Consider the following 17,168-nt stretch of genomic DNA (forward strand, 5'->3'; position numbering starts at 1 on the left):
GTTAAATGCCCAGTGTATAATGAGGCACCTTGTCAGAGGAAAAAACCAAACTGTTCTCTCCCAGAAACACCTTACCGTCTATTTTCTGTCCCGCCTAAAAAACATGATCTTTCTCTTCCCCTGGAAAACATCTAGTGATCACTTCTCATTCTCAATAAGGCTGAGTTCTTACTCTTGAAATGGTTTAAACACAAGGTGCCTTCATCAATGAGACATGCTGTCTTGTTTAAAAAGACAACGTGTTTGTTTGACAAAGCCCTTCTCTGAAAACATGTTCACTAACATTATCAAAAAAGAAAGAACTAGATATTAGCATACAATTAGAGTATTACATTAACTATTCTGTGACATTACTTGGGGATATCTAGCCATCACCTCAAGCTCAATGTAATTAAAACAGAACTCGGTGCTGATTTGAAGCTAATTGTTTTATTCCCTAGGTTTATCTCCTTTTGCCCTTCTTAAGTATAGGAACATCATCTGCAGTTTTTCAGTATTTGGGCACTTCCCCAGTTTTTCAAGAATTGTTTAATAATAACATTAATGATTCAGGTAGTTCCTCAGTGTAAGCTATCTGGGTTAGCTGACATGAAATGTTTAATTTTAGCAAATCCCCTCACCCCACTTTTCTACAGATGGTAAACTGTTTATTCTAGCAATATCACATGGGATAGCTCTAAACATCGTTTCCATTATAAAGAGAAATATGATTGAACACTTCCACCATTTACTTAAACATCAGTTTTACGTATGAACTATGCTTTTTCTTGTTTTGAATATTTATAAATGCACACTCATTAGTTTCACTGGCTAGTATTACTTCACTGAGTCTTCTGTTTCATTCCCTATCAATCGCCTGTATACTGTGATTACTAACCCTTGCATACCACCATTTGCATTCCTAGTTTCCTATCCTTACGTATCTCTCTTTACTACTTTATTTCTTCTTCCACAACTTTTCACCAGCATTAGCTTCTTACTCAAAATAACCTTTTTTGGTGCTTCTGGAATTGTGGCTTTTTGTGTACTCAGACTGGTGCAGGATCATCATCATTTCTACAAACTCATCAAACAAAGCATCAAGACAAATATCTCCTAGACTGAAGTAACGTATGAGAAACAGAATACCTATGTAACCCTACTAATTGAGCCAGAACTGGAACAAAAACCAAAACCAATCAGTAGCTAAGAGACTGAAAAGTTCATCAATTTGGAAGTAAAACAGAAGACCAGGAGATATGAGGAGCGTGTATGGAAGGGCCAAGGAGGAACATAACTACTCATGAAGGAGAGTGGTGGAACTATAGAGGGAGTGGCTGATGGACAAACGGCACAAAGTATTTTTGAAAAGTTTTGCAGAGGTAACACTTGCAGAGGCTTTTCTAGAAAGCAAAACTGTTAACCCACTTGCCACTGCTCCACCCACCTGATAGAAGAGCCCAGTACAGCTCTGCCACTTGAAGGATTAGGGTTAAAAAGCAAAATACGCTGCACTGTAAGATGTGTGCACTTCCAGGAGCTCTCCCTCAATCAGCTAGGAAGCTTAGGTACAAACAAGGGAGGAGTTTAGTTTAAGCCTGACTGTTGTTCTTCTCACATTTGGGTCTCCAGGTAGGTATTTATTAGCCTGTCCTGAATATTATTAGCACTAAAGTGATCACGCCTATGTTTTTAAATGAATACTTTAAAAGAACAAACACTTTTGTGATTTAAATTACTATTGTTACTTTTACCGCTTGGCTGTTTGGAGACCATTTATTTCAAGGCGGACTTATAAGGGCAACAACCCGTTGAGGCAATTCATGTTGGGAAGACCAGCAATAACACAGAGACAGTAACAATTTCACCAAATTCCTCACCCAACCTATAATAGGCATTTAGCACTACAGATTATTTCTTTCCCAAATGTTGTACCTATAGACAGAGATGTAAAATTTGCAGGAATACTGGAAAAGTTAAAAAAAAAACATTATTGCCTATACAGGGGAAACGAAAATCATGGTTTTGCACTCAAGCTCCTATCCTGCTTCAGGTACCAGAAATACGTAGGTAGAAGGGGACTAAAGACACCGAATTACCAAAATAGTGACAAAGCAAATATGGTTAGATTTTTAAGTAGAATGGATAATCCAAAGTTGACAAGTATCTGTAGAATGCATACAACAAAAAGGAAGAGGAAATTCAGCAGGTTAAAAGGAGGTATCAGACAGGAAAAAACACAGTTACATTAAGAAAGAGAAACAAAATAGGAAGACAAATTTTCTTATGATAAGAATGCATTAGCATTAGCCTGGAATAGCCTCCCAGGGGATGTGGCCTCAGCTCCATAGGCTAGCTCATTAAAAACTAGAAAACAACCTTGCGTTGCAGAGGGACAGACTAGGTGAGCTAATAGGTCTTTTCTCCTAGCTTTTATGACTCCAAGATCATCTCATTTACATAATGACTATTCGTACGCCCTTCTGTAAATACGGATGACCAAAGATTATTTTTCCGCTTTTTAAAATAGAGAAAAAAAACACTAGAGGCTCTTGGTTGAAAGCTCCCCAATTAATTCTGTTATAACCCAAATGGTTCCCAAGTGTCATATACAAATACTAAGACTAATGAGTGTACATCCTGTATGTCATCCTGTATGCCATTTTCTTGGTTATGCCATGGGTTTTCATAAGTATTATGCACTTTATTCTTGAACGTTCCAGGTGAGATCGAGATTATTAGACTAACAGCATTCTATACAAAAAATTAAAACATGTATCTAAATAATGTTTTTTGTCAGCCAACCCTGACTTCAAATGGTTAAATTATCGCCAATTTACAACTGTCTTTAAAAAACATATCTATATTTACAAACTGTCCTTTTTCACACTCTTGTTTTACAGTTGTCTTTGAATTGCTCCAAAAGACAAGGTATTTAATTGAACGCAAACAAATGAAGTAATCTGCAATGAGGTGTCTAGAATAATTAATCAGAAATATTCCCTTGAGAAGGATGGTATGTTTTATTTGTTCATTTGTAGTTTTCTGTGTACTGTACTTTAAAAAGGAACATCCATCAGCACAGACAATGGCCTGTCCGGGCTACTGTATCCTGGCTCTAGTGGAAGCTGTCAGAAGAAAAGGGAGATCATTCTCTTTCTGACCGCGATTGAACATACTAACCCAAGAGAAACTTTGCCAATTCAGACACAGAAAGGCAGAGTGAAAGAGAGGGCAATCTGCAAACCAGCAGCAAGTGCAGAGAATGGGGGACTCCTCAGAAGAGCTAGAAGATGCACAACCAGCCTCAGAGAAGCTTTCGCCAAGGGCACAAAGGATCACACAGGATTTGTAGTGACCTAAGCCACTAGAGGCTGATGGAGTGAGTAAACAGACTTGTTCTTCAATAAATTAACGGGCAGGGAAATATGTGTATTTTAACTTGTAAATCTCCTTTATTTCTATTTCATCTTCTCCAGCAGAAGTTTCCCTTATTTAAACAAATAATCAGCCTGGTTCATATTCAAACAAAATCTTGCATTATAGTTTAAAAGCTTCCTTGGTACACTGGGTATGCTTTAAGAATATCACTTTAAGGAACAGAATGCAGGCAGAGCCACCTCAAGGTTGTAGATGACTTAAAGGTCTTGTAAAGGAGGGGAGTTAATTTCCTTTTCTTTCATTCCTCTGTTGACCAATAATCTTTAATCTGTGGAGAATCATGGCTGATCACACTGTAACTGAGATACGGCCATTTCAGTAAAGTTAGCCAGATGGCTGATGAATGCCCTGCTCAGCAGTCACTTTCTCGTTCACATTCATACAATTTTCTCTCTCCGTTACAAGATAAAGGAACTTAGAAACTAGTTAAGTTTTTGGAATCAAGTGGCACCTTTATGACTGAAGGGAGACAACACTGCACTTAGTATCAGATCGCAGAAAAACAAGATATGAAACAGCTGATCTGCTGCAGACCGGGGAGGCAAATGTCAGCAGAAACACTGTGAAATCCTGCAACAGAGGAGTACGACATTTCCTAGAAGAAAAAAAATTGAGGAGGACTGTTTATGAAGGAAAAGGCTGGAGAGAACAGTCTGCCAGTAATACTATTAGATGAGATGGTCATGAACAGTTAAAAGCATTGATGAAGTGCTAAAAAGTAGCACTTCTTGGCCAAATTAGGTATATATCTCAACTGTTTCCAAATCAATTCTTTCCAAATCTGTAACAAATGCCACATTAATCTCTTCTTACCTAAACCTTTCATCTTTTTCCCTCATAATACAAAGAACTGGGTTTTTTTACTGTAGACATTTGGTTATCCTAGTCACTACTCTGCTAGAAGCAAATTGATTTTATATACATAAGGCCATTATAGCTATACAATTAGCAATTATCAAATCCTTTCACTTCTGTTATCCAAGTTACTTTCAGGAGTAAATATAGGAAACTTGCAAGGAATACTGAAAATAAAAATTAATCACATGTATTTATCACATATACAGTTCTGAACTTTCAAGTGTCACAGATAAAACAATAATGCTGCATTTCTTCTAGAGCTTACCACATTTTAACTGTTGCATGAGACTACTTGGGAAAGATTTCTGTTAAAAACATTTAAGGATGAATGCTTAGCAGTCAGGGTGTCGGATTTAGTGGATAAGGTTACTGCTCACACCACCATCACTCCAATTTCAGCACTGACAAATCCCGTATTATAATTTAGGCCATAATTTTGTATTGTAGCACTTGACAAAACAAAACAAAAACCCCAAAACAAACTCAGCAGGTTGCATTTATATTCCCAAATGACCATTGTTTCCAAAACCTGCTATTCAGACTCTTTCTGAAGGATCAAGACTATTTTTGAAGGATCAAGATCATTAACAACTGTGTTTTGAGCTAGCTGGACGCAGCTGAGTGAGGGAAGAAAGCTCTCCTACTTGCCCTTAAACACATCTGCTTACTGTCCTTCGTGTCTTGTCTGGTAAAAGCACGAAAGCAAGAGATCTATGTTGTCCACTGTTCTACTCATTTTAGTCAGAGCTACCTCAGAGGAGAGAAGGGTGTATCCTAAAATGGAAGAGGCACTTAATTACTTCTTTTAGTGAGTTCCTTATATGTATCAAGATGGAGTAAAAAGTGTCATCACTGAAACTTCATGTTCCTTATTAGGACAGTAAAATACATTTCTTAAACATTACGAAATGTTAGTGCATAGAGAAGCTGTTACCTTGGCGCAGACTATCTTCATACTATGCAGTCTGTCAAGTGATTCCTGAGGATTACCTAGGTACTGAGGAAGTTCGGCATGTAAAATCCGCATGGAGAAAGGAACCATGGAACCTAGAAACATAATTAATTTTATTAAAAATGTTTGCTATAATGATCAGTTTGTGATCTGCGTACATTACACAAGGTATTTCTCACTAGTGTATATAACAAAAAGTCCCTTTTACCTTCATATCCTTTTCTTCTCCTGATGAAAGATGTGAAAGATGAGAAAAAAGCAAACTTTTTCTCACCTATAACATGTAATGTATCGTAAAATGTTTTAAATTGGTAAACACATATGTAACCATAATCAAGAAGGCAAGAAAAAGGTGCACCTAATTCAAATTTTCAAAAACAAGTTGTGCACGGAAGTACAATGTTTCATTAAAGATTTTTATAAACTAATTAAAATGAAGGATTTTAAAAAAATGGAAGTTTACTCAAGTTGCAGCTACATTACTCCTAACGTTTAATAATTATGCATATTTTACAATCAATGTAGAAGAAATAATATGAAATTATTTGCCTTAAAAGCATGCTTGCAAAAAAGTTATATAACCAGAGCATGCAAAAACCATTTCTATGTAATCCTTTTCCAAATAAACAGAAAGTTGATATGAAGGGCTCCTATATTACAGAAAAAAAAAAAAAGAGAACAGAAAACCAACATGAGTTAAAAGAAATAAAAAATAAAAATGGTATAATGATGAACAAAAATAATAATACTATAATAGACACATTAAATCTAAAAATATATCAAGTTCTCTGGGAAATTAAAATATATTACGAAGTATTTTGTTTCTTTTTTCTATTAATATCCACAGGTTTGTGTAAAGGTCCAAGTCCATTATGCTAAGCAGAGACCATTCCATCGCTCTAAAGATGACTTTTAGCCCGAGTTTTACTTCATTAATATTAGCTCTTCCACAAAGAGTGACTAAATGACTCTATACTGAGAGACTGATTCTTCATTAAGATGGTGTATTTTGTGTATTTTCTGGTTTATTGAAAACATCAAAGAATAGGGAAAGAATTTTAAGCAACATTTGGGAAGAAACAGAAATTTCTTCCTTTTCATATTAGTTTACTTTCGTCTTTATTATTATTATTATTATTATTATTATTATTATTATTATTATAATATTTACCAAAGACCCAATATCCTCTAAGTTTATGAGCATCCTGGCTGACTTCAAGGGCAGTTTCAGGAGCTTTAGGGAATCCCAGTGTGTGTAACATCTTGCTTTCAGAAAACTGCATATCCTGATAGGCAGACAATAATATTGAACATAAACTAAATGCTATTTTTAAAATCAAATCAGAGCTAGCATAATGGGGAAATAGCCCTTGCAAAAGACCATGCTACAGTTCTAATATTTTAATATAATACATTTGCTTACTAAGACATATTGTAAGGTGATTTCCCTATCAAGTCAGCTCTTGCCTCATATTTTCTCAAAAATAGGACTCAGGTTTTTGCACCTGTTCTTAACAGGTTTGTATGTCAAAGAGGTAAATGCTATATACAATGAGTCATTGCCTCTAGACATTTTTTTAAAGGTTGACAAAATTTTAATCACAAAACTCACTAATTATGACCTTCAGAGTAAGCCACTTATATCAACATAAATTCTCTTTTGCCAATGCTAACTATTCCCCATGGCTTCCGTGACTGCTGTGTTCCCGTAACGGATGTACACAGTTTCATGAATCGTCATATGTGGAATAGAGATTAAGAAATAGAATTTCAAAAGCAGTTTTGTTTAAGAGAAGTGTAACAGGTTATTCAACCAGTAACAAAAGATGTGAAATATTTTATGTATGTATCCTGACTAGTACCTAGCATGACACAAGTGAAGATACACAGTCAGAGTGGGGGGGGTGAACAAGAAGGAAAAGGAAGGCGAAAATAATTTAAGAGTAAATTCCATGCCAGACTACCACAGAAAAATTGCTTTGTAGACACGTTGCAAACTTAAGAATCTGCACTGCAAACCTATGGAAGCAAACGTGACCTGCAGCTGGTCACCTCTCCGGTGACCAGGTTCTAACTCCACCACCCAACGGTAATCCTGCCAAAAAGAGCAGTACCTAAAACTAGCTAGTTTGGTACTGTTCTTTTGGAGAAAGTAGTCTTAATTTACTGCTAATACATGAACCATGCACCTACTGCTGCACTCAACAGGATTTCTGAGGCAAAGATAAAAAAAGGAAAAGTTTTGTTCATCAGTAAAGCTTTGGAAAATCTGAGATATAAAACAAAAGGAATCTAAAGTTTTAGCAACATTTTTGGCTAATGACTGTTCTAGCATTTTCAACTCTGAACAAGTTTGTACCATTACATTCTCTTGTAAAATGCAGCAAAAGGTCAACTCAATAAATACTCATACAGAAAACCTGAATTGGTAAGAGAACAGCTCAACATACACATAGACGGGTATTTAATGGAGCGCAGATGAAATGTCTCACGTTACCCATTTTTATAAAATGTATATAATGTTTTGTAAAACACTTTTTGGGATTGCATATTTTGTAAAGTATTGATCTTATCTATTGCTGAATGAAGCCACGCTATTATGATCCATGCAGGGGAAAGGAATAACCCATTACTAATCTACATCATCAGAAGTGGTGTCAGAGGATGTCAGAATGATGAATGTGACTCCAGGCCAACTTAGACTCCATAAGAATCTGATTTATTTCCTATCACAACTAAGACCTCAGTTGAAATAGGCATTCAGAACTATATTACTTCAAAATGTACTTTATTAATGTATTATTTCTCAACCACTTAGTATTTCCTTCATAGCATGTGACCAAAAAGCATTCCAGTGTGATCCTTGGTAGGTATGTCAAGTGTGATGACAGATCTCTCAAACAAAACCAGAAGGAAGCTGGCCCACAGTGTAAGGGTAGTCAGTGTAATGACTTTTCAAACCAGAATTTATATTACTATTTCACACAGGAGGATCTAAAACTCTAGCATGTTTCTTCTCTTTCTTTTTGAAACTCATGACATAACTAGTATCCTGCAAGAAATTTTACTGTAAGCATCCAGAGAATTTCTGTTACTTAATGCTTATTAAACAGGCTGCTAACTTCATTTAAAATCTCAAAAACCCAACCATTTCTGCCCTCTTTCTCAGTTTCCTTGTAATCCTTCTGAATAGCAGAAGATTTTTTTTTTTTTTTGAAGAAAGCACAAAACTGTTTGCGTGCTCTCACACAAGTGTGGTAACTGGGGAAAACAGAAGAGAAAAGAAATGAGCTTTTACCACTGGTAAGGCTGTCTTACCACTCCATGTAAACAGTATTTTGTAACTTCAAGTCAAATCAGATACGCAAATTGCTCATAAAAAACCTGCAGCACTTATCCAAGCTACTCATTCAAACATATTCCTTAAATACTCTATTTATAAAAAAGAAACTCTGAGATTTTTGGTGAAGTACATTTTCCCAGATATGTTCATAGAATCATAGAATCTGTTCCTGTCTGCAAGTAAGCTTCTTTTTAGTTAAATGATGAGAGGTAAGGATAATATATCTAATTCAGTTCCTACATTAATAAACTGATTTTCTGGTTAAAAAAAGTGACCATAAATTCATGTTAGATTTGGTACAGCTTTCAATGAGTGCTACTTATATAAAGTGCTAATATGATTTACATACACTTCTCAGGAAGAAATACATGGCAGTAATAGAAAATGCATGTGAAGAGATCTGTTCGCCAAAATAATTCTGTAACTCATGGTTAACAGTTGTGTAAAAACTGACAACAGCCCCCCCCCCCGCCAGAGTTCTCTATTACTGTATTGTCTCCAGTATCCAAAATCTGAATCTATAATTTTCTCAATCTAAGAAAATGGAAAAATCATCTTTGAACTTGTCTGAAATAAAAATGTCAAGAAAGAGCCTTAGAGAAGCAACAGCAAGTTACTACAAATCTTTTCACAGGGTGGATGGTTATGAACCTTTGTTCTCACAGGATTCAGCAAGGTGACCTGTGTGCATGCCATGGTGGAAGAGAACATTGTGAGCATAATGGGTTTCAAATGCAGCCCAGCAGAGCTTCATGGGGTGAACAGGAGATGAAAAAGCCAAAGGCAAACTGTAATTGATTCTTGTGAATCTTCATCAAAGCCACATCAGTTCACTGATAAAAAGGTAAAAAGCAAAAATTAAGAAAATCATAGAAAGTGCTGACTTGGAACAGTTAACTCTGAGCTCACTAAGAATTCTGGTCTAAAAAACAGGACGTGGAGTTGTTCTACGACATCATTAGATCATGTTGCATCAAGGCTCATAATTCAGCCTTCTTCTGCTAAAAGAACAACAGTGCGGAGGAGGAGCCCATTCTTGTTGTTAAAAAAATATACAACAGAAAAAGAAACTGGACACAAATCTACAAAAACACAGTTTCCATTCTGTCTTGCAAGACACAGAAATTGAGCCTTCTGATAAGCATTCCCTAACATTTTAATATGAAGATGGTGACAAATGAAAAAGAGTTGAGACCTAAAAAAGGTGTGTCTGAGATTTTAGAAAACACTGTAATTTTCATTTTACATTGTCTAGGTTAACAAGAAAACAACTGGGAAGAGGTAAATGACATTTGTTGATGACTCTAGTAGATCAATAATAATAGTGTTATGAAGGTCTGAAAGGCAGGTTGTAGAATTCAGAGTACAAAATTGAATTAAAAAGCAGATTAACAGCAGGGAAAAAAACTACACTTGCCTCAATAAACACAGTTACATTGGGGAAAAAACAAAAACAAGAAAGTAATTAATACTAAGCGGTAACAGAAATACATGTGCTTGTTAGATTAAGAATGACATTGTATTGTCTGAAAGTTTTCAGCTACTTGCTTACTGTTAGGCCACATATTTAAGGCACACAGCGTATCACACATTTCTTTGTAATAGGTTCCTATACAAGTGGGCATATATATTCTGTGATATCCCACTAGGGATAACAGAATTTTATATAAAATAAAATGGATCGTGGCATGTGCTACCTTTTGCAAAACTATTTGGAATTTTATGTCTTTTATGTCTTCTATTATTTTACTCAGTACTGAATTTAACAAGGCAACATGTCAAGGAAATATTCAAAACAAGCAGCATATCCTGTAATTAAAATGTTTACTTAAGAGCACAGGAGAATGGATTTTGCTCTCTACTTCATGCTTCAGATTTCTAAAGAAGTAATGCCCTCTTACACAGCAAAACCACATCAAAATAAGCCTAAACAATTTCAACAAAAGGCAATACCCTGCAGTTATTGCTATGTATTGAAATTTTATTTTTAAGTTAAATAAGTCTTCCTCTAGCTTGATGTTTTACAGTTGACCTCTGTTGCTCCTCTTCAAGGGTTTCATAATTTTATCTATAAAAAATTCATAATGGTTTAATTTCAAGACAATTCTTTTCTTAGCTATCACTTCTAAATACAGTAGAGAATTTTTTTCAAAGAATATGACTTTTGATTGTCACTTTGGCATGAATTAATCTCATTCATATATATATTATCAGCATACAAAAGGCAAAACTAAGAAGTGAAAAAAGGTCTGCTGAAAGGAAAATGGATACACCAAAAGCATGGGAACAGATGGAATAAATAGTAAGATCAGGTAGAATTTTCTAAGACCACAGATTTCAATTTCTATTTCTTTATGAACAGCTGCACATTTTCATAACTGTCATAACATAAACATCACCTCATGCCAATCAAATTCAAACTGTAGCCCTCATCTGCAACCCTTTTAGAGTAGAAAATTGAGGTTTCCAATGGCTAGCCATTTTATCTTCATATTTTCTTGTTGCAAAATCAGTAACCAGAAAAGCTTTCTGATCTGCCTTCTACAGCTCATTCAAGAAATCTTAAATACCAAAAGCAGCAGTAGGTCAAATTATCATCTACTGAAAGCATAAAGTGGGATCTTATGACAGTAAAAAAACAAAACAAAGCAACAAACCCTTCCTTCACTGAGTAAAAGAGAAATACAGAAAATTCAGTTTCATAAAGATATTCTGCTTCATACATATGTATACACACAGAGATGTATATCCATGAATGTATACGCACACACACACTTTTACATACTTCTACAACAGCATATTTGTACAATTTATAAGGGGATTTTTAAAAGTGATGATGTAGTAACTTTGAATCCTAGTCTCACTGACTGTCAATTAAAAAGTACACTGAAAAAATCCAGATTCAACAGACTAGTTACCAAGCTTTTGCTTACTACTTTCATTCCAGAGAGACTGAAGAGAGATAGGAGCCTACAAACCACTTAAAGAAAATGTTTTGAAAATTTTATTTGAAATTGCATGTTTTCATATGCGTCACAATTTAAGTGCACGTGACCCAAGAATACAGATATTCTGACTTAAGTTCTGGTTTTGAAAGGTTTCAAAAATACTTTTTGAGTAATCTGGAGTTGTTATTTGCACTGAAGCAAGGAAAACATAAGAGAAAGAATGCAGAAAAACCCTGCAACAATTGCTCTACCACAAAGGGATCACCATAAATCTTACCTACTGACAACTGTAGTAAGGCAGAATTTACAAATGAGTTACTTGCTCACTTTTAAGAAATACTATATAAAGCTGGTACTGTCCACAATGAGACTACATAGCCTTGGGAAAGAAAGCACAATTAAATATTTTAGCAGCACTCTACCCCCTTAAAGTTATACATACATTTCTTAACTAAAATATCTATATTATTTTAGCAAAATTTGCATTTGCAAGTCTGACTACTCTGAAAAGCCAACTGGAACCACAACACGCGAGTGGTATTTATTCAAGTCGTATTAGCTGATTTCATAGGTAGAAGGTGGCTCTGAAGCAACAGAACAGATAACGAATTTAAAGAGACAATAGAGAGATGTACATAGTACTGTACATAAACTAATAGGCAAACCAGTTCCTCTAGAGGCTTTAATATGTTTTTTACTGTCAACATGAGCTTGAATGAAGAAGTCTTCCGAGCAACTGCCAAGACTGAAGCAGTCTGACATGGGAGTGCAAGTTCAGGCACAGCAGTATTTGTGGTAACATATGAGAAAACCAATACCACATATAACAATGACTGGAGTCTTTTTTTTCTTCTGTTTTCCTGCAAAATTTATTAACAGATAGGAGTACTCTATATGCTACAATTTCTTTAGTCTGTGCATTTCTTCTTTTGTCCCTGTTTTTACCTCGATTACTTCTTTTTGCCTCCCCACCCACCATAATTATTTTTCTTTTTTCTCCACACCACTTCCCATTCTGCTACAGTTCTCCCACTAACCAAAAGTTGATGAGGATGAAAAAAAACCAGGCATTTCATTTATAGCATCATCCAAAACCATGCTGAGAAAAAACAAAAGGAAGCTTTAGCAAGGCTGCCTCCTACTAGCATAGACAAGTAGGAGAGAAGAGAAGAAGAAAGGAAGACAGTAAACTCAAAATGGCCAAATGTCACTGTAGAGGCATCACTATGTTTACTGTGAAAGCCTATAGGAGATAATTTCCCCAATACATGCCTGTCCTTCCTTATGGTATAGTCTGACATCCAGAAGCAGGACCAAGCTTCAGAGAGCAGGCAGACCTTGGAGCTGTACACAGTCCTCTGCACTACACACAGTCCAGGTGTCTGTGAAATGCCTTCTGCAGGTATTAGAGAAAAATTCTGGATGACTGTTTTCACAGTAAGCGCAGTGTCTCTGCGTCGACAGACATATGACAAGTTTCCTATTACATCTTCTGCTCTTTTATAAGCTTTTTAAATGTAATAATAATAATTTATTACATTTCACCTTAGACATCAGCACCGAAAACTTGTTTAAAACATGGGTTTGAACGACAGTTCTAGACTACGTATGATAGGATTCCTTTAAGGAGATCTGGATTTCAAAACTGAATAAAATAAACAAATTAAGAGCACTGCTTAAGTAAATAAGGACACATAGAAAATGAAATCTCACACAGCCAACTATTTTTTGTATCAATTTTTTCATATGTTTCTGCTAAAACTTCTAGCTACAGTGGATATTAGTAAAGTCAGAAAAGTAGTATAGACCTAGTGAAATATGCTAAAACAATAGTTGAGTGATGTCTAGACTCACACTACTTTGAGAGAAATATATGTATTTTATATATACATAATATATATTTTTTTTAAACTGTCGCTATCGATCTGAAAGTATCAGCCTATTGCAGCACATACTAGTGTATCCTTATGGTCACAACACAGCCACACCTTAAAAAAAAAATTGTGCTAGAATTAGTAACAGAGTTAATGGGAAGGTGTACAGTATGAAATCAGTTTCTAGAACACATACAACTAAATTTTTAAGAATATGTTCCTTATTTAGGCACTTTCCACCAGACAACAGAACACTGATTTCATGTTAGAGGAATACAGATGATGCTGTATCATCACAAGGAGAATGAAAAGGAGAAAGGAAAACAACACACCCCTATACATATAAACCTCTGGTCAGGGGAAGAGAAGTCCTATTTTTACCTGTGCACAGTTTTTTTTTTTCTTCGTAATTCAAAATAAATTCTTCTCAATTATTGTAGTTTTAGAACACTGATTTTGATAGCATTAACTTTTCTGTAACTTACTGGTCTATTTAGCAGAAACAAGACCAAATTATCTCATAAAAGAATGAAATAGCATTTTAATGTTCCATTTTAATTGTTGGCTCTCACTCTTTCAGAAACACATAGGCATTACCAATGGAAAGGATATCTCAGGTTAGCGAATCTATCATCTGAGACACTTGATGAAGTATCATGAGGAACACAGAAACAAACGATATGGATAGAAGTGGGTCAGACTGTGTAAATATAAAGACAAAACCCTAAAAAAAAAATATATCCTGAAATCCATTAGTCACGACAATGATCACAAAAATTCAGCCTTATATACCCCACAGAGTACAATGGAGATGTGCAGGAAGCAGTCTGGAACAGAGTGCCTGACCTAAGTACCTACCTATTACAAAACAAAACAATTATATATAAAATCAGACTTTTCAGCTTCTCTCCACAGATTAATTTAGAAGAAATAAACTCGTAACTGAAAAATTTTAACATTTTGTTAGAAAATGAGAATGGTTTGCTCTTTGCCCTGTATCAAACAGGAAAGATCAAAGAGTGACTTGACTAATTTCACTGGCTGATCCAAGGATCCCAGCACATTCCACCCCCCGGGATGGTGCACACCTACAGGCAATGGACATGATGGAAGAAAGAGACTTAGAAACCAGGAAGGGAAGATTTCAGAAAGATTAGATCTTACAGCCATGATGAAGACAACAGTAATGGGATCCATACACAGCATGGCTGCAAATGCTATACAAAATCTCAGGATGAAACAGAGATTAGTAGCATTGCTGAAAGGGAAAGAGCTTTGGGAGAGCTTCAGAGGAAAATTAAGAGGACCGTATTGGCCATGTTAAGTTAAATTAATGGAAAAATCATCTTCCACTCCTCATACATTTACTTGGAATTTAAATTCTTTGAGGTATATTACTCAAAGATTAATGGATGAGGGACTATGCTCACTGCTGTAAGAAGCTCAGGTATATAAAATTTCCTTACTTCAAGCATAGAAAACACAGAAAACTTTCTAATTTATTATATTTCTTATTATGAATATTTTGAATACAAAGAAATGATGCAAAATATTATATGTATTACAATTAATGTGTAAATTATTTATACCTATACTCTCATTTCCTAAATTGATTTTTAAGTGCTTACTCCATTTATATACCATGAATCAAAATTAAAATGTTGAAACAAAACTCTTCCTTTTATGCTTGTTACACCACAAAATAATATGTAAAATTACCAAACAGCAGTGGATTGTGGATTCATACTAATACATTTCAATCAAAGTATATGAATGATTTATATCTATTTTATTATTTAAATTATCTGGTTAACAATGCATGTATATCAGATTTCTTCATCCATAATCCAGCACTGCATAGTTTAATGCTAGCCAGAAGAGAATTGCTTGCTCTCTCCTACATCCCTCCAAATAGCATCCCCCTCTCTCCTCAAAACTACGTAAGTAAGGTTCGATAGCTGTTCCCACATCTTAATCACATTGTATTTATATGAGATATGCACAACCAGCAGGTCAGCTCCATCCAACCTTTATCTTATTTTCCTTACAGATGATCAGATTTCGGTCCTGGTTTGAATGTTCAACTGTTAAAAATGAACTGAGGCACATAAACACGAAATAGAGTATTCTCCTTAGGTTCACCTTTTTACCATAGGTACCTTCATACTTTGTATGAAATAGCTGCAGTGGTTGAGTGGTTGCTACAAAAACAGTTTGGATCCAAAGTTCAGTCACAGGACAGGTGTCTGCAACAGCTGGCCAGAGTGTCCAGAACTCTGTGGCACGAGGACTGAAATGCCTCAAATATTGACATGACCTGCAAGAATTCTTTTCTTAGGCAAAATAACTTATTTTTAATACTGAAAAAAGAGGTGGAAACATACATACGGCCTGGGCAAGACTACTTCTCCTGTGCAGCACTGCATCATGTGCAAAGCTGCCAAAATATAACCAGATCCAAAGAGCTGTCCATCCTGATGACCAAAACCTCTCTCTTAAAAATAACACGGTTCCTTCTCAGTGCATTGACTATATTCAAGGAAAAACATGAAATTTTTGCCTGTGATTGCCTGAAAGATGCTGAGTAAGGTCAGAGGGACTTGTTCATTGGTCTTGCTGGGTACAACTGATCCTTTGCATCACTAAACAGACGAAACAATCTTCTGCAAAAGATCCTGAACTTTGTTGACACCAACTTCCCTTCCTCAGGAACCTCAAAATCTCCATATCTTTTTAGCTTTCCTCATTGAGACTACCAGCATCTTATGTAAAGCGGACTATATTTTGTCAGAGAGTGGCGCTGCCTATTACAACTGTTACTTACAAGCCTTTTATTACACATTGTGGTTCAAGTATGAAAGCCAAAGAACAGTAAGATCACTCAACAGTGTACTTGCATTAGAGAGTTATTTATTTCTAAATAACAGATTTAGAAAAAATACAATTTCAAAATAGCCTGAACAGGAGTGAAATTGCTCTTAAAAATAGCAATTTTTCAAATCCAGACTCCTGGAGGACTAAAATATCCTGGGTAATGGAACTATTTGGTTAACCTAGGGGCTATTGGGAGCAGTGGGAAATACCGCATTTATAACTCAAGATAAACCGCTTATAAAGAACTGAGGCTGGTGGTGTCTGTTTTCCTCTTCAACAATGTGATACACAGTATATTACGAATTTTTATTTAGTTTCAATTACTAAGCAAATAATATTGCATTTAACCAGTATTTTTTTTATTACGGAATATTATCAAATTTGTTCTAATTTTTTTTTTTTTAAAATCCTAGAAACCAGGAAACCTACCTGCATATAATACCTGCATTAGGATGTGTGCATGGACATGCGAGTGTTAAAAATAGCATATTGATAGTATCTGGATGAACTTAAGAGGAAAAGCTTATAGATTTTGTTTCCACAAACTCTCTCATCACCTTTCACAGCCTGTTTCTGGCTAAAATGAACTATTAAAGTTTGGTTTTTTTTAATTTCAATACCCTAGAACTAAACTACTTTATTATATTTCTTGTTAAAAACATTCCTCTTTCAAATCAATGCTGTATCAGCATCATGAAATACATTGCCTACCTATATTGTGATGGAATAGTTTTACCCCTTATTGTTACTCCTTATCGCTGCCTCCATAATGCAAACAATACTTTAACATAGTAGTTAATCATGTTCTTCTGGGAGAAAAAAAAAAGAAATAATCCAAAATTCGCTAATGCTTTAGAATTAAAAAAAATTGAATCAATTGTTTTATAATGACTGGTAAA

General features: G+C 35.2%; 1 protein-coding gene across 4 annotated transcripts in view; it reads right to left on the reverse strand.

The window, feature by feature from the left end:
• Window positions 1-17,168, reverse strand: part of TRAPPC12 (trafficking protein particle complex subunit 12) — a 57,808-nt gene that overhangs the window by 23,431 nt on the left and 17,209 nt on the right. For all 4 annotated transcript variants that reach the window (XM_075145123.1, XM_075145126.1, XM_075145122.1 and 1 more), the window contains exon 6: window positions 5,213-5,325. In XM_075145123.1, the coding sequence (XP_075001224.1) occupies window positions 5,213-5,325 (113 nt within the window). The remainder of the gene's footprint in view (window positions 1-5,212; window positions 5,326-17,168) is intronic.

This window comes from Calonectris borealis, chromosome 3 (genome assembly GCF_964195595.1).
Source record: "Calonectris borealis chromosome 3, bCalBor7.hap1.2, whole genome shotgun sequence".
NCBI classification, from domain to species: Eukaryota; Metazoa; Chordata; class Aves; order Procellariiformes; family Procellariidae; genus Calonectris; species Calonectris borealis.